The sequence below is a fragment of the Acomys minous genome (genome assembly GCF_964271855.1).
Source record: "Acomys minous genome assembly, chromosome: 2".
In the NCBI taxonomy this organism is placed as follows: Eukaryota; Metazoa; Chordata; class Mammalia; order Rodentia; family Muridae; genus Acomys; species Acomys minous.
In genome coordinates this window covers 83,544,550-83,566,564 of record NC_140484.1, presented here as the reverse complement: position 1 = coordinate 83,566,564, position 22,015 = coordinate 83,544,550, and the positions used below count along the sequence as shown (strand labels likewise).

The following is a 22,015-nucleotide window of genomic DNA, read 5'->3' as shown; positions in this document are numbered from 1 at the left end:
AGATTCAGGGGTGAATCACAATGACATATTCACTTAATAGTTAACCCAGGATGAAAAAGGAAGAGTAGGAATGTCGAAGTGTTGAAGCTCAGAATGTAAACAGGCCTTGATTTTTTACTGACATTAGTAGATAATTTGGAAGTGAGGAGTGCAGGAGGACTATTCACTCTTCCAAAGTGAGAAATAAACTGATTGTTTAGGGCGAAGGCATTGTAATGTTCTGCAGATACAAATACACCACAGAAAAAATTTGAGACATCCATAGTCAGTTTGAATAGTTGACTACATCGGATGTCTTTTTTAAAAAAGAAAAGCATTAATTACTTATTTTCCCTGTGTGTGAATGGCATGAACATATATAAACTTTCTGTGAATACATCTATCACAGCAAACTCTGATAGCATGTTTTCAACAAACAAATTGTTCTCATATGAAAAGTTTCTTGCTTCAAACTTGGCCAAAACAGCCCAGTCAAAAAGTTGAGCCCTGAGCTGTTGATGTTTATCTTCTTGGCTGAAATCATGGTCCCTGTGGCTAAAGAAGACACAAAACATATTTTCCAACTTGTTTTAAGTAGAGCACAGGGTCTCAGATGCAGAGCCCAAGGAAAAGATTTTTCAGAACTCTCAGTGGTACTGGATGCAGTGTAAGGAAGAACTTGGGGGTAATTAGTGTCACAGCTGTACTCATCAACAAAGTGAGAAGCACAAATGTTCACAAACACTTGAGCTGAATATATATCTCCGGGACATCATTAGATCTGTTTCTACTAGGATTCTGGCTGACTTGTACATGTGCTAATAGGATGTTCTGGGTTTTTATCATTGGGATCCTGCATAGTCCCAACTTTGTGCCTGCCTTTAGTGACAACGAGTGCTATATAATGATTAATGAAAGTTTTTACTATGAAGGAGATGTCACCATTGGTGCATTTTTTTCTCTTCATATTTACTACACAGGCAACAGAATTCCTGATAAAACATTTGTGCACTATTATCAGGACCTTCACACACAGTAAGTACAATTATTCATTGTAAGAGTTCCTAATTTTTGTGATTTAAAGTATTAAGTGGGTTAAAATATGTGTGTGATGTTTTTATGCATTTGATTCTCAAACGCACTCTGCCTTTCTCAAATTTCTTCATGCAAATTTTGACTTCTTTTCATCTTTCAAAAAAAGTCATAATTTTGGTTTTATTCATTTTGATTTCATCAAATTATATCGGAACTTCATGATCTTCTATTGTCATGTTTGCAATGGCTGATGTTTGAATTTTTTATTGATGTGATTTCATGTTATGGATAATTTAATCTGAGCATTACCATGTATATCTGGGCTCTCTTTGAGTGGAGATGTTTTCCTGTGAGAAGAAATTATGTTACCGAATGCAGAGACTCCTGAGTTCCCAGAATGTTCTTAGAGTGACAAATCTTGACTGTGTTACTTCCATTGGATTTCACAATAGGATTGTCATCTTTATATTTGGGAACACTTTTTGATCTACAATATTTTTGTTTGGCTCATTTTTTTGCATCTTAATGTCTTTGCTAATATTTTAAGATCCTACATTTCAACATTTCCCTGTTTGCTATACATGTTTCAAGTGATGTTCCTCATTTATATTGATGTGCTCACCAAGATACATGTTGTGTGAGGATGGATACTTAAGACTGTTTGTTGGCAATTCTTAAAAGCCCAAAATTTAGGAATTAAATAAGAAAAGTTTTATTTACTTAGACAAATTTATTACAAGTGTGTCCATTCATAGAGGAAATAAACTGTTCTTACCCTATACAGACACCACAAATCTCTATAGAAGTATTCAACAGCACCATGAATAGAACAATAGAGCTTGCACATATCTGAACACATGAGAAAAATCTATAGGGAAACAATAGGAAGAAATTCACAAAATGATATATAGTTATCAAGGTGAATTTTGTTCAAAGTGATATTATTTTGTATTTATAAAAAGCTTAGTATGTAGTAAGTAAAAAATTCAAGGACAGTGGAAGAATAAATACTTTAAGAGGTAAATCATCATCAGATATTTGAGGTGGTGACACACATAGTTTGAAACTATAATATCACTGATGGTCACAGATGCAAGATTTCATAACTAGATTTAATAATTCATATCTTGGTAGAGTAATTCAAGGTAGAGCTAATTTCTTAAGGATCATATTTATCTCAACTAAAATCACAAATTTGTTTCTATGTCTTGGAGATTGGGGACTTTACATGCTAGCTAGAGCCCCTTTTGCTTCACCCAAACTAATGTCACTTGTTACTCTTCTGCTCACTACATTCAGCAGCCCAGGAACCAATGTGCATCTGTATGTGTTTTTATATATAATAACCAACAAGCCCATATGAAAAAAGACTATACTTTTCACTATATAAGCCATGATAATGAAAAAATAGTATCCTGTAAAAAACTTTTTAAAAATTTATTTTATTTAAAAATTTTTAGTTTTTAATTTATTCACTTTTCATTCAACTTGTAGCCTCTCCCTCATTGCCTCCCAGTTCCACCCCTCCCTCTTCTCAACCACCCATTAGTCTTCAGAAAGCGGAGACCTCCTCCTATATCTTCTGACCTCAGTGTATCAAGTTTCCTCTGGACTTGTTGTAGCCTCTTCCTCTGTGGACTGGGAAGGCTGCCACACTAGGGGCAAGTGATCAAGGAATGGGCTTAAGAGTCCATGTCAGAGGTTGTCCCTACTCCCCATGTTATGGGACCCAGAAGGAGACTATCCTGCCTATCCACTACATCTGAGCAGAGGGTCTAGGTCCTCACTGTGCATGGTCCTTGGTTTGTGCATCGATCTCTGTAGCAACACCACACTGGTCTTCTTGTGGAGCTTCTATTGCCTCTACCCACAAACTCTTCTGTAAGACTCCCCGTGCTCCACCTCAGATTTGGCTGGAATCTCAGTATCTGCTTCAATCTCCCATTGTGTTCAGTTTTTCAGATGCAGTAGATATTTAAAAATAATACAAGAAATATCTTAGATTTCATATTGTTCTTACTGATTTGTCTGCATGTCTGTTCCTATCATTATAAGAATTTTTCAAATAACCACTTACTAAGATTATTTTGATTTTCTATTGTTTTATATTTTTATTAAACAATTATTACCAATTTTATATTGTCTAAAACATGTGTAGACCTTTTTGTTTCATATTTATTTGTGTGCTCACTAGTTTTGTGTCAACTTGAGACAAACAAGACTCTTTGCCGAGTAGGATGATACAATTGAGTAAATGCCTCAAAAACTTCGGGCTCCTTGCAGGCTTATCTGGTATTTTCTTAACCACTGACTGATGTGGGAGGACCTAGCCATTTGTGCGTGGTGCCGTCTATGAGCAAGTCATCCTGGGTTCCACAGTAAAGCAGGTTGAACAATCCACAGTATGCCAATAAATAGAATTACTCCACAGCCTTTGGATCAGAGCTCCTGCTTCCATCTCTTGACCTCATTGAGTGCTTGTCCTGACTACCTCCAATAATAAACCATGATGACAAAGTATAAGGTATATGTGCTGGATAGATCTATATCAACTTAATACATGCCATAGTCATCTAAGAGGAAGGAATATCAATTAAGAAAATGACTTGGTTTTAGGTAATCCTGTTGAATCATTTTCTTAATTAGTGATTGATGGTAGAGGGCTCATCTTGTTGTGGGTGGGGTCATTCCTTTACTTGTTGTTCTGAATTTTATAAGGAAGCAGGCCAAGAAAAACTTAAGTGAGCCAGTAAGTAGAACCTATCAGTGTCCTCTGTGTAACTCTCGCCTTCAGAATTTGGTCCTGTTTGAGTTCCTGTCCTGACTTTTTTCACTTGTGGACTATCCTGTGGAAGTATAAGCTTAATGAAAAAATTTCTCCTTATTTTTCATTTAGCTATGATATTTTATCACATCAGTAGTAACCATACAAAAGATACCAAATATTTCCTTTGTTTTGTTTTTGGTCATGGTGTTTCTTCTGATAAATAATATCCCTAACTGAAACACTCTGTTCAGTTTTGTTTTTATTTATTTATATGTGTGTGTGTTTCATGAGCTATTTCACTGTTTTTACTTGTATTTTTGTTTTGTTTGTTTTTTTTTTTTTTTGAGACAGGCTCTCCTTAACTTTTCATAGTCTCATAAATCTTGGAACTTAAACAAGGTGGCCCTAGATTTCAGAGATCTGTCTGCCTCTGCCTACCAAGTGCTGGATTTAAGGCATGCACTGCTACTCTCAGCTAGATGGTTTACTCTTTGTGTGTTTGTTTCCCTGTGTAGCCCTGGCTGTCCTGAAATTCTATATGCATGCAAGGCTGGCATAGAATTCAGAGATCCATTTGCCTGTGTTTCCTGAGTGCTGAGATTTGTGGTGTGTAACATGCCTGTTAATATTCTAAAGACAGACAGACAGACAGACAGACAGACAGACAGACAGACACACACACACACACACACACACACACACACACACAGAGAGAGAGAGAGAGAGAGAGAGAGAGAGAGAGAGAGAGAGAGAGAGACTGAGAGAGCGCAAGGACATGTATTTGGATAGGTGGGGAGATAGGAGGAAAAAGAAAAAAAATTCTTTCATTATAAAAGAAAGATCTTGCATATGTTTGTGAATATATAGATAATTTAAATATATTAATTAAGATGAATGTTTAACCAATCTATGAAACGCTGTATTCAAACTCTTTGTATGAAAAGAATGAAAAGGAAACAAATAAAATTGTGTTGAATTTTAAAGTGTTTTAATTATCATCTCTGAGTTGTACATGTTTTTGATACATGTTCTGTAAAACATGAATCTAAATTAAAGTGATGTAATCTTGCCTATAAAGTTACCGTCTCATATCATTGCTTGTGTTTGGAGTCTTGGAGCCTATCTTCTGTTTTGTCATGAAATACGTAGTAGTGAGTACATTATTTATTTTGTTTGCAAGGCTTTACTTCTATGCATAGACTTGTCAAGGTGATAAATATCATTATATTTATAGACACATGCATTTGGGCCTATTCTGTCCATTGGCAATATCTGTATTGATTTTTCTGGTTATCTGTAATTCTGACAAGTCTTCTTCCATTAGACATTTTTTTGGCTTTTGAAAGTATACATTGATTGCTTAATATTTTTCATAAAATGGCTTTGATATATTCACCCATATCACCACATCCTACTCTATCCACTTTTTCTGTACTTATTCTGCCTACCAGAAAATTTTGTATTTATTTTATTTTTGCATTAAAGTACAGTGTGTGTTTTAGAAGTACTATTGTAGTTAGGGCATTCCCTTGATTATGGTTCAGAGCCTAGGTGTCACAACAGTGAAAAACCTATCTCACAATAGCATCTCAAGAAGGGGTGAGATTTTGTTCCCATTTCTTCTACACACTGGGACTTTGTGTTGTTTAAGCACACATGATCTTGAACATGCTCTCATAATCATTGTAAGTTCAAATGTGCAAGTAGTGTGCTGTAGAGATATTGTTTCCTTGAGATTATCCTCAACCTCTGCCATTTACAATCTTCCCACTTCCCAATATAGCTATAGTTTTAGCTATAATCCCCCAGTATTCATATTAGTGTGATATGTAACCCATATTTATGGCTGGGAAATTTATAGTCTCTTAATATGCCCTGATAAGTCATTAATTTTTGTGTTATTTGCCATGTGTTGTAAAAACAAGCATCTCTAATGATGGTTGTGTGATGTACTAATCAATGGGTTCAACTGTAAATCATCAGGAATTAATTTTATCCTCTGTCTATTTAGCAGAATAGCAATGTTAAATTCAGCCCTTGTCTATGACTTACCTATTTATAAGCTCTTGGCCATATTTATGCGGATAAGCATTTGTTCCATACAATTAAAGAAACCTTACGTCAAATAAGACAAAAGTTGGTTTCACATATAATATAGGTACCCATTTTGGTACCAGCAGACACATTATATAAGGCCAGGATTTCTGTATCTTCCATGATTCACAAATGAGTGAAAGTGATAATTACGTTTATCTATTTTGGTAGCATGCATAGCATCTTCCAGAACTGTTAATCTAGCTAGGAAAAGTAAAGCATTCAGGTAAGTACCAGGTTGATTTCTGCATATACTGTAATTCAAGTATGTAGTATATTCAGAAATGGAGTCTTATGATCAAGTTCTGCAGGATCCAATCTTGTACCTTCCTGATTCAGATATTATAGATAATGAACATGAAAAATGTATCATATTTTGCTTTCTTAATATTATTTACAAAGATTATTTTAATTGTATGCAAGTTTACAAAGATGCAAATACTTCTGGTGTGATTAATTTTGGTGCCTCCTGTTTTTCATTTGAGAGTTATTTATAGTAGATTTTTAATTACACTATTTCATTGCTAGTCTCAGCATTCCTACTTTAGTCTTTGTGGACTGTCACACAACTCCTAAATTGTGTGGTTTTCATAATTTCACTATACAAAGTACAATTGAACCCTTACTTGTTAGTAAGAAATTATAATATACAAAAAACTTTTGTTTCATTTCATGTCAAGTTTCTTGACAAATGCATTAGGTTAAAGGAAAATAAACACACCTCAGAACAAACAATCTGTAAGTCTCAAAAGCATCCGAGAAAGGGAGTATCGAGGAGTGAAGAAATACTACCATCTTCTTTGAGCCAGCATGTATGTCAGAAATGTAGTGGACCTGTAACTATGCTAAAGAAAAAATAAGTTTTGGAAAAGAAGTAGGGAATAAAAAAAATCAGAGATATAAACATTTGGTGAAGCATACTAAAAACCAAACCAAACCAACCAAAACAAAACATTTATGTTTCTGGAGGGCCAGAATTCAGAAGAAAAATATATCTTCAGTGATGCTATTTCTTTTCTTTTCAAATATGTTTAATGTAGATTTAATTTCAATCCATATATATATATATATATATATATATATATATATCTTCAAAATATAAAAGATAATATTGCTTTTCTATGAAACTTTTAAAAATGTCTTAAGATGAAGTGTTTCTATACCTAATTGAAAAACAATTTACTAAATATAACCTTAAGAAAATTGTTTTCTGAGCATTAAACTTGGACACTAAATGATTTACTATTTCTCCTTGTTTACAGTTTATGGAATCACTAAAAGTATAATTTTTATGACCATGTTGCTATAAGACAGGTAAAGAATTGCCTTATAAGGTAAAATGTCAAGGTGCAGGTGTGAGGATCTGAGTTCAGATCCCCCAAAGAACATGAATGTACTCTTGCAATCCAGTGATCATGTGGAGGGCAAAAACAGGGAGAGGTGACTCCATATATGTTTGCTGGCCAGAGTCACAGGATTATCTGCTAAAGACACAAAAATGTCGAGTCAGTAGGTGTGATACTCTTTCTTCTTCATAGTACTGGGTAAGAAATGACAGAAAGAATCTTAAAAATTTCAAGACCAGATTGATTTACAGAGTGTGTTTCAGGCTAGCCAGGGCTACATGGTTAGAATCTTTTTTAATGAATCAAAATGTCAGTCAGTGAAACGCAGTCTCAAAAAACCAAAAACCAAAAAACCAAAAAAAAAAAAAAAGTCAGTCAGTCAGTAATTAAACAAATGAGTAAGAGACACAGTGTGGGGCCACTCGGGAGTTACATAAGCTCCTGTCTACCAGCACAGCAGAGTAACATTGATAACAGCAGGGACTGGCTCTCTCTCATGGGTTGAGTCTTAAATATGATTATCTTTAGTTGACCATTTCTTAATCATTTGCTCTTTATTCCTCCAGCACATCTCAGGCAAATTCAAATTTTGGGTTGAAGTTTTTGTTGGTGGTTTGTTATTCTTATCCCTCTATTGGAAGTTCTGCTTGGCTACAGGATGTGGCCAGTTTAGGCTCTGTATCCCCTGATGCTAGGAGTCTCAGCTAGGATACTCCCTATAGATTTCCTGGGGCCCCCCATCCTCGGTCTCTGGAACATCCCAAAGACACACTTCAGCTACACTTTCTGGTCTGTCACCCAGCCCTTTCTCCCTCATACTTCCTTCTCTTGATTTCCACCTCTGCTTCCCTCCACATACCCACTCCTACCAAGTTCCCACCCTCCATCAACCTCCAATGCCTATTTTATTTCCCCTTTTCAATGAGGTTAAAGCGTCTTCCCTTGTGCCTTCTTTTTTATATAGCTTCTTTGGTCTGTGGGTTATCCTGTAATTCATGGCTAACATCTACTTATAAGTGAGTAGATACCATGTATATCTTTGGCAGTTTGGGTTACCTCACTCAGAATATTTTCTAGTTCCAACCACTTTTTTTTCTGAAAATTTCATGATGCTTTTAAAAAAAAAATAGTTGAGATATATACCACATTTTCCTTTTCCATTTATTCCACTGAGGGACATCTAGGTTGTTTTCAATTTTTGCTTATTACAATGAAAGCTGCTTTGCGCATATTTGAACAAGTGTGTTTGTGGTATGGGGGAGCATCTTTCCAGTGTATTCCAGAAGTAGTAACACCCCTGAGAGGCGTTACCCAGAAAACGATAGAAACTGACGCAAGGACCCACAACCAAACATTAGACAGTGCTCATGGAGTCCTATGGAAGAGTTGGGGTAATGTTTGATGGAGCGGCAGGGGTCAAGAATTCCGTAAGAAGACCTTTAGGATCAACTATTCTGCCCTTGGGGATTCACAGAGACTGAACCAATGTTAATATAGCATCCATGCCCTGGTCCTTGTCCACCTGCATGTATTTAGCAGATGCAGTTTGGTCTTCATATGGGTCCCCGAACAAATGGAGTGGGGGACCTCTGTGACTCTGATGATTGCCCTTGGATCCCATTCAACTAAATGGGTTGCCTGGTCTGTCCTCAGTATGGGACAATGCACCTGGTCCTGCAGAGAGTAAATTTGTTAGGAAGTTGGTACACATGGGGGGCCACAACTTTCTCTTAGGAGGATGGGAGAGGAGAACTGTGGGGAGGATATATATGGAGAAGTACTAGAAGGAAAGGATGGGGTTGCTCTGGACAGGATGTAAAACGAATAAACAAATAAATAAAAGAGATACTGTGTCAAGTAATGTGGACAGCGTGGATTGACCTTGGATATCCCTTCGCTGTCTTTCACTTCTAGTTATTAACATACAGAAACCTGTACCTGTACAGAAAATCCCATCCACAAAATTGATTCACAAACCGCATTGAAACACACAAAAATAAAACATATTTGGGTTTGGATTCAAATGAATTAGAATCGGCAATTGAGATACAGAGGCAGGAAGATACCTATTAGTTCAAGACCAACCTGGTCTACATAGTGTACTCAATACCATGTTATTCAAAAAATATCATAGAAATAAGAACCGCAGCAATACATGCTTTGAATCAAGTTTGTGCGTTTTAGTAAATAATACACTGCCACAAAAAAGTGAGGGTTTGGGGTCAATATTTAATGACCTTTCATAATTGTAAATGGCTGAACTTCCAAGACATAGACAGCAAGAGATCTGATGTTTTGTCAGAACCTACTTACTTATTTATTGGCAGTCTCTTAAAAATTTCCACACATAAAAGATAAAGCAATACAATAATAGAGTCCCTCAGACCATAAATCATGAGTGTTAATCTTACCTAATCCTATATGCTTAATCCCAACTATAATTTCAGTCATATATGAGACTATGTTAAAATAATGATTTCAGAGAAGCATCAGCACTTGAATGGTAAACATGATTGCAATTAAATCGAAGGTTGTATGGTCTATGTCTTCCTCTTGTAATTTGATAAAATTGTTGCAGGTATAAGTTGAAGAACTACCAGTTTCTTCTGGCCTTGCGTTTTGCCATTGAGGAGATCAACATAAATCCACATATTCTACCCAACACAACCCTGGGCTTTGATTTCTATAATATTGGATTTACTGAACAGATTGTCCTCCTTGGTGTCTTTGTTTGGCTCACAAGAATGATCAACCCCTTTGCTAATTATCACTGTGGAAAGATGAGAAATTCACCTGCTGTACTCACAGGACCATCATGGGCAACATCTGCCCACATTGGGACATTACTACAACTGTACAAAATACCAGAGGTGAAGTATGAGGCATGGGAACTAGAGTCAAGTATACTTTATTATATTATAGATGTGTCTAAAAATGTAAAATAAAGGCATTTGAGTTAATCAGCCATGAAAGAAAAGTATGAAGGTCCTTGGTAATCCATATTTCCAGTATTTGAAATAGGAAAAAAATAGAGGTAGATGAGACCAGCTATATTATTTAAATGAAGACTTGTCAGTGGTTTTTGTGGAAAACTGGGCAGTATGTTTGCCTTTTAAAATATGAAAGAAAACACTTTCTTCCTGATTGTTTACATCTATTGATTCAGAAGTGAGATTCTGCTTGATGCCAATTTTCTTTCTTTTGTTTCCAATTGTGTTTTTTCTTCAGCTCACATTTGGGCCATATGATTCTACCTTGAATGACCGAGGTCAGTTTAATTCTCTCTATCAGATGGCCCCCAAAGACACAACTCTGTCCCTTGCCATAGTGTCTTTGATGGTCCATTTTGGCTGGTCTTGGGTTGGTCTGATTCTCCCAGATGACCACAGAAGTACTCAGACTCTGTCAGACTTGAAAAAAATTATGGAGAGCAATAGCATCGGTATAGCCTTTGTGAAAATGATTCCTGGCACCTGGAATTCTTTTTCCAATGCCTTATGGAAAAAATTGACAAAGATACCAGAATCATCAGCAAATGTGATAGTTATTTATGGGGACATTGTTTCTTTACAAGGTTTAATGAGACATATTGCACAACTCTTAGTGACATGGAAAGTCTGGGTCTTGAACTCTCCATGGGATGTTGACACTCATTCTGATTATTTCATGGTAGAGTCGTTTCATGGGAGTCTCATTTTCTCTCACCCCCATGAAGACATGGTTGATTTCACAAATTTTGTTCGAACAGTTAATCCCTACAGATACCCAGAAGACAATTATCTTCCTAAGTTTTGGTATTTGTTCTTTAAGTGTTCATTTTCTGAATTTGATTGTCAACTTTTGGAGAACTGCCAACCCAATGCTTCTTTGGACTTATTGCCCAGACAGTATTTTGACCCAATCATGAGTGAAGAGGGCTACAATATATACAGAGCTGTGTATGCTGTAGCCTACAGCCTCCATGAGATGCACCTTCAGCAAATACAACTACAACCCCATGAAGATGGAAAAGAAATGGAAATTTCCCCCTGGCTGGTATAATTTCTGTCTTTGTATTTTATTATCTTAATGTGACATTTTTATTAATCCTGAAGGCATTCTACTTTGGCATCATAAGGTTTGGAATATGCTGTCTGTAAGCAAGGGAGAAAAAACTTGTTTCCCTGTCTGGATGTCAATGTTAACACATTAGAAATTGTCTCTTATAGATGGCATGCCAGGATGAAGAAAAACTCATTAAGTCAATGTTAAGTGCATATTACATGTTGCATCAGAGTTTTCTTTATCATATCTTCATTGTTAAAAATTGAATTTTCCATATGTATTCCTTAGAGTAGAAGTGAGAGCAGTACATCTTTAAGGTTTAAAATGCTTCTGAGGACTGCCACAGGCTTTTGAAGTTAAGGACCACTTTAAAATGCATGTTTAACCTCAGGGCCCTCATTTTAAGGATAGAAGCTCTGAATATGTCAAAAGTTAATAGGTGTGGCTATTTTTCTCTTTTTTATTAACTTATTCTTGTTACATCTCAATAGTTATCCCATCCCTTGTAACCCCCCCTTTTTCCTTCCCTTCCATTTTCCCCTTATTCCCCTCCCCTATGACTGTTCCTGAGGGGAATTACCTCCCCCTGTATATGCTCATAGAGTATCAAGGGAGGCCTGGTGGCACTCAGAGGAAGGACAGCAAGTTACCAAGAAGAGGTGTGGCTATTTTTTCAAAGAAGTTTGAATAAGCTGGATCCATACAACTTTAAATCTTAGCTGTGTTTAATTCCATGACTTCTCTCAAACATTGTGATATTTTCATAAATTAATGCATTTCAGTCAAAGAATCTTTCATGTACTCTGCTACTTTTTTCCCCTTTACAGATGCTTTTTAAATCATGAGGTGTTAAATCTCAGACGTTCTTTGTACTATGTTTTTATGTAAATTCTTTTAGTATCTCAAATAGACTTTAACCTATGGCCCTGAATCTGTTTTAGCTCCTTCCTTTCCTAAAGAATAGTCTTCTGAGAAATCATCTGAGAGGCCACACAGTAATGGATAGGAGAAGACACTTAGATTCTGGGTATGACATTCACAATTTTTGGAATTTTCCAAAGGGTCTTGAATTAAAGGTTAAAGTAGGAAGTTTTTCTCCAAATGCTCCCCAGGATCAACAGCTTTCTTTATCTGAGCAGATGATACAATGGCCTACAAGGTTCACAAAGGTGAGTTGTGTCTTATGCCTCTCATGTGATCTTTCAAAAAATAAAAAAGAATTCTCAGGATATGGTGATACTGGGATTTAATCAGTAGTCATATACCAGTAAGAAACTTCCCATAAATATAGCAAGCATAAGCTATTTTATCATTCCTTGTGGTTGAGCAGTGTAATAGTTTTTTTTCATTTTATAATGCCCACACATTTCTTAATATCTGGGTATTTGTTAGATTTCTCTCAGTTCCTCAAAACATGGCTACAATGTTAATTTTGTCATCCAGACTCGGAAATTTCAGTAAAATTTAAGGTGGCTGTTATGTTTTGTCAGATTCTGAAACGGTAGAGTAGCATGACAGATGTGTGTGTGTGTGTGTGTGTGTGTGTGTGTACATGAGCATGTGCAATCTTTAACTTGCTATTTAATATAGTCAACAAAACCGACTTAAGGAAGGGCAGGTTTATTTTGATTGACATCTGATATTGTAAGAATGCAGTATATTATGCTGCGAAAAGAAAGGAGGTGATGACATCACATTCATAGACCATGATCACACATCAAACAATTTGGTTCTCCTTATGTATCTCCTATTCTTTCTGTCTATGACACTAGCCAATGAAACATTGACCTCATTTTGTGGTTACTGTTTCCAGATAAAATAACCTCCCTATAAATCTCCTCACAGTCGAGAAAAGGGACTGCCTCTTATACGAACTTTGATGTCCACAATTTGAATATTTCTATTGGTGGGAAATCCTACGGGACACACAGAAGAATGTTGTTGTTAATTTATCAGTATGGCCTAATAATGTTTATTGTCAGGACTATAATTATTACATCAGCATAACTAGCTATCAATCAATCAAGACACAGACACTTGTTCTATTTTAAAACAGCCTTAGTTCACCTGGAGGAGGGCAGATATTTTCCCCCTAAACTACTTCCCATAGTGGAGCAAGTATGGGATACCTAACCCAATCCCATGCCATCTGCTTCTAATTATTTCTATTAAGCTACCTCCTTCCATGATCCCACATACTTGTTAATGTTCATCTGGGCCAAATCTCCATCCATGCCAGCCATGTGATTCTCTTCCATCTAAACCATCGCCAACTTCTCCTCTTTTCCCCTCAGGTCTCTCTTCTTCCCACGATTCTCTCTGTCTCCCCATGGCTAGGAACCGTAGCCATGCCTATTTAATTTCCCCTGCCCAGGTGGTGTGAAGGCCTTTTATTAATTAGCATCAAAATACATTAGACCAACAGAGGAAGGGGAAGTAGGCTGTCCAGATGAGACCTGATAGACTGTGGTCATATGGTGGGGGTGGAGGTCCCCTTCTGTCAGAGGTCAAGAGAACAGGAATAGTGTGGAAGAGGAAGGGAGGGTGGAATGGGAAGATACAAGCTAGCGAATAACAATTGGAATGTAATCTGGATAAATTACAATAAATTAGAAAAAAATCTCCTCACAGAATTGCCCAAAGATTTGTTTCCAAAATTAATCCAGGCTCTGTTGAGTCATCAATCAACATTGCCAATCACATTAAATATAAAAGTAATTGCCAGTAAGAATAGAGACAGGCTCAAACAAGTCTTTCACTGGCTTCGTTAGAGTTATTCCTAGATACTTTATATTGCTTGTGGCTGTCATGAAGGGTGTAGTTTCCCTAATTTCTTTCTCAGCACATTTGTCACTTGTTTACAGGAAGACTACTGATGTTTTCAGTTAATTTTGTATCCAGCCATTTTGCTGAAGGTGTTTATCAGCTGTAGGAGTTCTCTGGTGAAATTTTGGGGGTCACTTATGTTACTCATCGGCACAGGAGACAACTTCCTGAGCAGAACTCCAACAGCCCAGGCTCTAAGATCAACAGTTAATAAGTGGGACCTTATGAGACTGAGAAGCTTCTTTAAGGCAGGAGACACTTCCAAGAGAACAAAGTGACATTCTACAGACTAGGAAAAGATCTTCACCAACCATACATTTGAAAAGAGCACTAGAAATTAAACTCCACCAACACAAATAACCGAATTAAGAAATGAGACTCAGTATTACAATATGATGTGATTTTTGTGTAGAAGTTAATGAGAGTGAAATAGCTAGCATTGCAAATATAAAGTTAATTTATGTTTCATATATTATGTTTGATCACCAAGTTAATTGATGTTAAACTGTTGACTACTATAACAATTATTATACACTATTTAATAAAATGTAAAATATTATGTATTTTAATACTGTGAATTATTTTTATGGAATTAAATATTTTCCAAAAAATGGGGCTCTGAATTAAACAGAGAATTCTCAACAGAGGAAGATCTAGTGGCTGAGAATACTTAAAGAAATGCTCAACATCTTTAGTCAGTCATCAGAGAAATGAAAATCAAAATAACTCTGAGGTTTCACTAACCTCACATCACATCAGAATGACTAAGATCAAAAACTCAAATGACAGTAAATGCTGGTGAGGATGTAGAGAAAGGGGAATACTTCTTTGCTGTTGGGAGTGCAAACTTGTACAACCACTTTGGAAATCAATATGGTGCTTTCTCATAAAACTGGGAATAGGGATACCTCGAGACCCAGCTATTTAACTCTTTGGAATATATCCAGAAGATGCTCCACCACATAAAAAGGACATAAATTCAACCATTTTCATAGCAGCCTTATTCATAATAGTCAGAACCTGGAAACAATCTAAATGTTCTTCAGTCAAAGAATGGATAAAGAAACTGTGGGTCATTTATACTATGGAATATTACTCAGCTATTTAAAACCAAGAAACCAGGAAAATTATGGACAAATGCATAGAACTAGAAATGATCATCTTGAGTGAGTTAACCCAGACCCAGAAAGTCTAATTTAGTATATACTCACTTATAATTGGGCCCTAGCCCAAAAGTGATGTCCCATGAAAGTCTTTACTTACCAGGAAATCGGGATAGATGCAGGGACTTCCTAATGGGACTCTAGATGAAGGAAATATGGGAAAATGAGGGAAATAGAAGGATCCAGAGGGTCCTATAAACCCATAAGAAGACCATCATGATGGGCACATCTGGACCTGAGGGTTCTGCTCAACCTACTGCACCAACTAAGGACAATACATGAAGTAAACATTGAACCCATATTCAGATCTGCCCAATGGTCAGGACATTTTCCACAGTTGTGTGGAGAGTGGGGACTGACTCAGACATGAACTCTGGTGCTCCATATTTGACCACTTCCCATTGGTAGGGAGGCCTGATGGCACTCAGAGAAAGAATAAGCAGGCTACCAGCATGAGACTTGATAGGCTGTGACCATATTGTGGGGGAGAAGATAACCTTCTGTCACAGATGTAGCGGAGGGAAATAGGATGAAAGATGGAGGGAGTGAGGAATGGGAGGGTACAAGTGAGGGGACAACAATTGAGATGTAATCTAAATAAATTAAGAAAAAAGAATAGAGAAAGGTTGAGCCTAAAATCATATCATGACTTTTTAGAACACTACTTTAATGACTTATGCTTAAGATAAGCTTCATCTATTTAAATACATGGGCTGTGTAGCCAAAAGCTGCCAGAATCGGTTAAGTGAAAGCATTTCTAAATTAACTGTTCAATGATACCCCTAAACTCTGTATTTATTAGGACTTCTCACTAAAGTCCAAGCATTTGCTAATCACTTTCATTTATTTCAGATTCCTCAGTCTTTGTGCAGTGAGCGCTGTAGGCCTGGATTCAGGAAAGCCGCCCAGCAGGGCAAGGCTGTCTGCTGCTATGACTGCATTCCTTGTGCAGACAATGAGATTTCCAATAAGACAGGTTAGTACTGGTCTACAGAGAACTTCCATTTTGTCCACAGGAGTCTGCAGTACATTGCTGGGTGGTGGTGGCGCACGCCTTTAATCCCAGCACTAGGGAGGCAGAGACAGGTGGACAGCTGTGTTTCAAGGCCGGCCTGGTCTACAAAGTTAGTCCAGGACAGGCAAGGCTACATAGAGAAACCTTGTCTCGAAAAACCAAAAAAAAAAAAAAAAAAAAAAAAAAAGAAAGAAAGAAAGAAAGAAAGAAAGAATGAAAGAAAACAAATGAAGAAGAAGTGAAGTAAAAGATACATTTTTCTTCCTTAATTAGAAATTGAAGGATTTCTGATATTTTTATTTCCCTTTGAAAGGACACATTGTAGAAATTCATATCATTCTTAGTTTACATTGTTGGTCCATTGCAGGCACTGTTCCCTGAAGACACCCATCTTGCCCATAAATTAGCACTCCATTTCATTTTATCATGAACACAGTGTTTTGAGCACGAATCCATGCTTACTTATATGTAGGATTCACTTCAAGCTTAGATCTCTAGCATAACAAGTTCTTTATGATTATAATTAGTTCAGGATTTATTGTATTTGTATTTGTTTTTCTTTTTCTTTTTTTTTTAACCTAGCAGGTAAATGAAGAGTTGAGTTTGATGTCCTAAGGACATATATTTTATCTTCATAAAACTAAGGTTATTTTGTTTTACTGTAAATAGATTGTTTCATATCATAGGTTCTTTTTATTTATATAATTCTCTCCCCTTTATTAAACAGATTTTCCCCACATGGTGAATACATTTTCCCTTCCCTCTACTTCTCCCAATTCTTCAGTCCTTTTATCATGAGATATTCACTCCTTATCTTTATCTCATAAAAAGGCTCTAAGAGACACCAACAAAGCTCAGTAAAATAACATGTGATAAGATAAAACAAAAACCATCATTTTGGAAAAGACAAGGAAACAGGAAAATAAAACCTCAAGAGAGTACACAAGAATTAGAGACTCACTTGTTTATGATTCAGGAGTCTCAAAAATGTACAAAACTAGCTATGGTATATGCAGATGGTCTATGGCTGACCTATGTAGGCCTAGTGAATCCTTCTCTGTGTATTCATATAAGCATTACTTGGTTGATAATTAGAGCCTTGTTCTTCTGATATCTGTTGCCTTGGCTCCCTCCTCACTCTTCCCCATCTCCTATGGGGCTCCCTATGCTCTGAGTGAGTATATAGATGGAAACACCTCACTTAGATCTGTTTTATACTCTTCCTCTCTCCCTCCCTTCTCCTCCCTTTCTCTGGGTGATGTGTGTGTGTGTTTATGTGTGCATGTGTATGTGTGTGTGTGTGTGTGTGTGTGTGTGTGTGTGTGTGTGTGTGTGTGTTTGTGTAATGTCTAGACCTGGGTCTCTGTATTTATTTTCTTCAGTTATAGGAGTAAACAAGGAAGCCTCTCTAATGATGACTGGATAAGGTACTGATCTATGTGTATAGAAGAATATAATCAGGTGTCATTTGATGAGACCAATATTATAGGTGTTTCCCACATCTTTGTGGCATCTACTCTCTGAGTATTGGTTGATCAAGTAATATTAGGAATGATTACTCCCTCGTTGAGTGGGCTTTGAGTAAAATCAGAAATTAGTTGATTCCTCCAACAATGTTTGTATCATCATTACCCTAGCATATTTTGGGGGTAGGATTAAATGTCATTTAAAACTTATGTGGTTGATTGGGTGCTTACTCTTTTTTATCACAGCCCATAGAGTATCTTTCTTTGGTATAGATTTGAAACATGGGGCTGAAGGTTACTTGTAGCATGAACTTGGCATCTCCATGTAAACAAGTTGTGGTGTTGTGTTGTCTCAGAAATGGGGCCTTGTGTCTTTGAAGAACAACAAATTTTTTTGTAAACAGCCTGAATTATTTGGGGATTTTAATGACACCATTGCAGCTAACAACTCAAATTCATGAAACTCAGTTTTATTACTCAAAGTATCAGTTCTTGACAAGAAATGGCTATTGGGTCTCTATCTCCATCATTATTTAGAGGTTACAGTATGATCACTCTGTGTTCATATTGCTCCTAAAATCCCCTTCCTTTCTAGCTGTCTTTGTCCACATTTTCTCCCTCAATTCCTTTTCACCTCACCCTTCCTAGCTGTTCTTCCTACTTTCACTCCCCCTCTCTCCAGTTCACCCATAAATTCTGTTCTATTTTCTTCTCCCTTGGATATCCATATAACCTCTCTAGTGTCTTTCTCCATTCCAAATACCTCTGGGTCTATAGATTGTAGCTTTCCTATCATTTATTTAACAACTAATATATAAATATAATGAAATGCATATTATATTTATTCCTCTGGGTCTGGCTTACATCAGTCTTAATAATTTTTTCTACTTTAATCATTGTCTGCAATGTTGATGTCAGTTTTAATTACCAAGAAATAATAATCCATCATTTAAATTTATCATATTTTATTTATTCATTCTTATGTTATTTCTTTTTTCTTTAAAATTTTTTTTATTATTAAATTATTTTTGTTACATCTCAATGGTTATCCCATCCTTTGTGTCCTCCCATTCTTCCCTCCCTCCCTTTTCCCCTTATTCCCCTCCCCTATGACTGTTCCTGAGGGGGATTACCTCCCCCTGTATATGCTCATAGGGTAAGTGTCAGGATTTTGTGATTAGAGCCTTGATGAACATATTTAATCAAGTATCCTTGTGATAAGATAAAGTATATTTTAAAGAGTAATAAAGATGGATCTTGAGGGAAATTGATTTTCACATTTATGAAAAATTGGCATCCGGATATCCACTGTATTAATCAATAGCAATGGAAGAATGTTCTCACTTCTCCATGTTCTTGCTAGCATGACTATCATTGTATTACTGTTTGTAAGCATTCTGACAGGTGACAGATGGAAACTCAAAATAGTTTTGATTCATATTATATATTCCTTTTCCCTAGTTTCTTTTTCCACTTGAATATTAAAAAATAATTTATTCACTTTATATCTAAATTGTTATCCCCTCCCATGTAACTTCCATTCTCCCTCCCTCCTTCTTTTGCCCTATTCCCCTCCCCTAGACCTGTGACAGAAGTGTATTCCCACCCTCACCTTATGATCACAGCCTGTCAGGTCTCATCCAGATCAGCCTGGCTCCCTTTCCTCTGAGTGCCACAGGCCTTCCCGCCAGGGGGAAATGGTCAAATAGGGCATACCTGAGTTCCTGTGAGGGCAAGTCTCATTCTCCCTACAGCTATGGAGAATGGGCTATCCATTGCGTAGATCTGAATATTGGGGATCTAGATTTACTGCATGCATTGTTCTTGGCTGGAACAGGAGTTTGTGCAGGACACCAATGGGTCCATATCACGAAAACTGTTTACTTCATTTACATTTTCAAATTTTGTGGCATATAGTCTTTTGAAGTACAACGTAATGTTTCATTGTATTTCCTCAATATGTGGCACTATATCTCCATTTTCATTTCTGATTTTGTTGATTTGAATACTATCTCTTTGCCTTTTAGTTAGTTTGACTATTTCCAGCCTTCTACTCCTCTTGGTTGTATCTGATTCATTTTACTCTATGTCCTCCAAGTGTGCTGATGAGTTAGTCTTCTGAGATGCCTCCAATATCTTTACGAAGGCACTTAGTCCTATAAACTTTCTATTTGCACAAAAAATTGATTTTTCCTGACAATAAATTCACGTTTATCTCAATGTATGAAACAGAGAAATCCCATTAGTGAGGTGATGTGTTTCAGAAAAATCCAATGGTTAATGTAATAAAAATATGGGATTATAACCCTCAATGTACACACACACACACACACACACACACACACACATTTATTTTTATATAAAATGATAAATGTTTAGGATGAGAGTATTCAGAAATTTTTGAATACCATGATATATTTCAATAGTTATATCCCTGTATCTTAGAAATATTTTATAGCTATGTGTAACAACATATTACGTGTGAAGGATTTAAGCTTAAGCATGAAGTGCTATTTATCATTTCAAAATCTTTAAGATACTGAATTTGAGAATCTTTAAGATTTAAATTTGAGCCAAATTTAAATACCTAATGGATTTTGTGAAAATAAGTTAATATGGATAACAAATCAGAGAACAGTGCATAAAATGAGTTAAAAACTGAGCATATTTAACAAAACTTAAGTCAAATTAGGGATTTCTATAAGGTGGAAGAAGAATCAAAGTAGGATTTTATAATATAATCTTATAATCTTATGACATATATTGGATGCAATAGAGTCACAAATTCAGGGTATGTATACAAAGACACAGGAAAAGTATGGGTCTTCTTTAATCTTTGATACTAGCGACAGAGAGGGCTGTATAGATTTAAAATGTTTCTGAAGCAATAAACAAAGGTAATTCCGGAAGCATTTCAATGAGCTTAGGCTGAGTAACAACCCAATGGGAAAGGGAACACCACAGAACTGATGCCAGTTATCTTTATTTCTGAACGACAGATATGGATCAATGTGTGAAATGTCCAGAAAGTCACTATGCAAATTTGGAAAAGAATTATTGCCTCCAGAAATCTGTGAGCTTTTTGGCCTATGAAGACCCCTTGGGCATGGCTCTCGCCACCACTGCACTGCGCTTCTCTGTACTCACAGCTGTGGTTCTTATAATCTTCCTGAAGTACAGAGACACGCCCATTGTCAAGGCAAATAATCAGGCTCTCAGCTACACCCTGCTACTGACACTCATCATCTGTTTCCTCAGTTCCTTGCTCTTCATTGGTCAGCCCAGCACAGCCACCTGCATCTTGCAGCAGACAACATTTGGAATTTTGTTCACTGTGGCTCTCTCCACAGTGTTGGCAAAAGCTATTACAGTGGTTATTGCATTCAATGTCACTGTTCCAGCTAAAATGGTCAGATGGTTGATGGTATCAAGGGCTCCTAATTTCATAATTCCAATCTGCACACTTATCCAACTTGTGCTCTGTGGAATCTGGCTGATCACCTCTCCACCCTTCATTGATCAAGACACTCGTGCTGAACATGGCCACATCATCATTGTGTGCAACAAGGGTTCAGCAGTTGCCTTCCACTGTGTCCTGGGATACCTTTGCTCCCTGGCACTTGGGAGCTACATCATGGCCTTCTTGTCCAGGAATCTTCCTGACACATTCAATGAAGCCAAGTTCCTGTCCTTCAGCATGCAGGTGTTCTTCTGTGTCTGGATCACATTCCTTCCTGTCTACCATAGCACCACAGGGAAGGTCATGGTGGCAATGGAAGTCTTTTGTATCTTGGCTTCCAGTACAGCGCTCCTTGGCTTGATTTTTGCCCCAAAGTGCTACATTATTTTGTTAAGGCCAGTTAACAACTGCTGTCTTGACATCAGGCACAGAACCCATACAAGAAGGAAAAGTCATTTAAAATTTAGGTAAAACATGTTAGTAAATTAAACACGATGGCTGAAACCAGTGACATACTGTTTTACATCACTTACTCAGGAATAATATAGTATGGTTCTGTGGGTTTATAATTCTTCATTTAAGTGTATCAAACTCTTTGTAGTGGAACCATTATTTTTATTTTATGCTTGAGATTCATATCATTCTTTTTTCTGTCAAAGAATTTTATTATGAATTTTTTTTATCTCAGCCACATAAGTAGACCAGTGTGGGTAAAACACATGGATATCTGCCCTTCTTTGCCTACAAAATGCTACTGTTGATGATGTGCCGGTATGCCAATGATGTTATATTTATTTTGTCCTTCTTTAATAAAAAAACA

General features: G+C 36.6%; 1 protein-coding gene across 1 annotated transcript; it reads left to right on the top strand.

Moving 5' to 3' along the window:
• Positions 1-805: 805 nt before the first annotated feature.
• LOC311609866 (vomeronasal type-2 receptor 116-like) lies at positions 806-21,666 on the top strand (the record flags this gene model as incomplete). The annotated part of the gene is made up of 6 exons (XM_084803294.1): positions 806-1,014; positions 9,800-10,091; positions 10,450-11,256; positions 12,207-12,434; positions 16,107-16,230; positions 20,735-21,666. The coding sequence occupies 6 exons, from the start codon at positions 806-808 to the stop codon at positions 21,664-21,666; spliced, it is 2,592 nt and encodes an 863-aa protein (XP_084659420.1).
• Between the last annotated feature and the right edge of the window lie 349 nt (positions 21,667-22,015).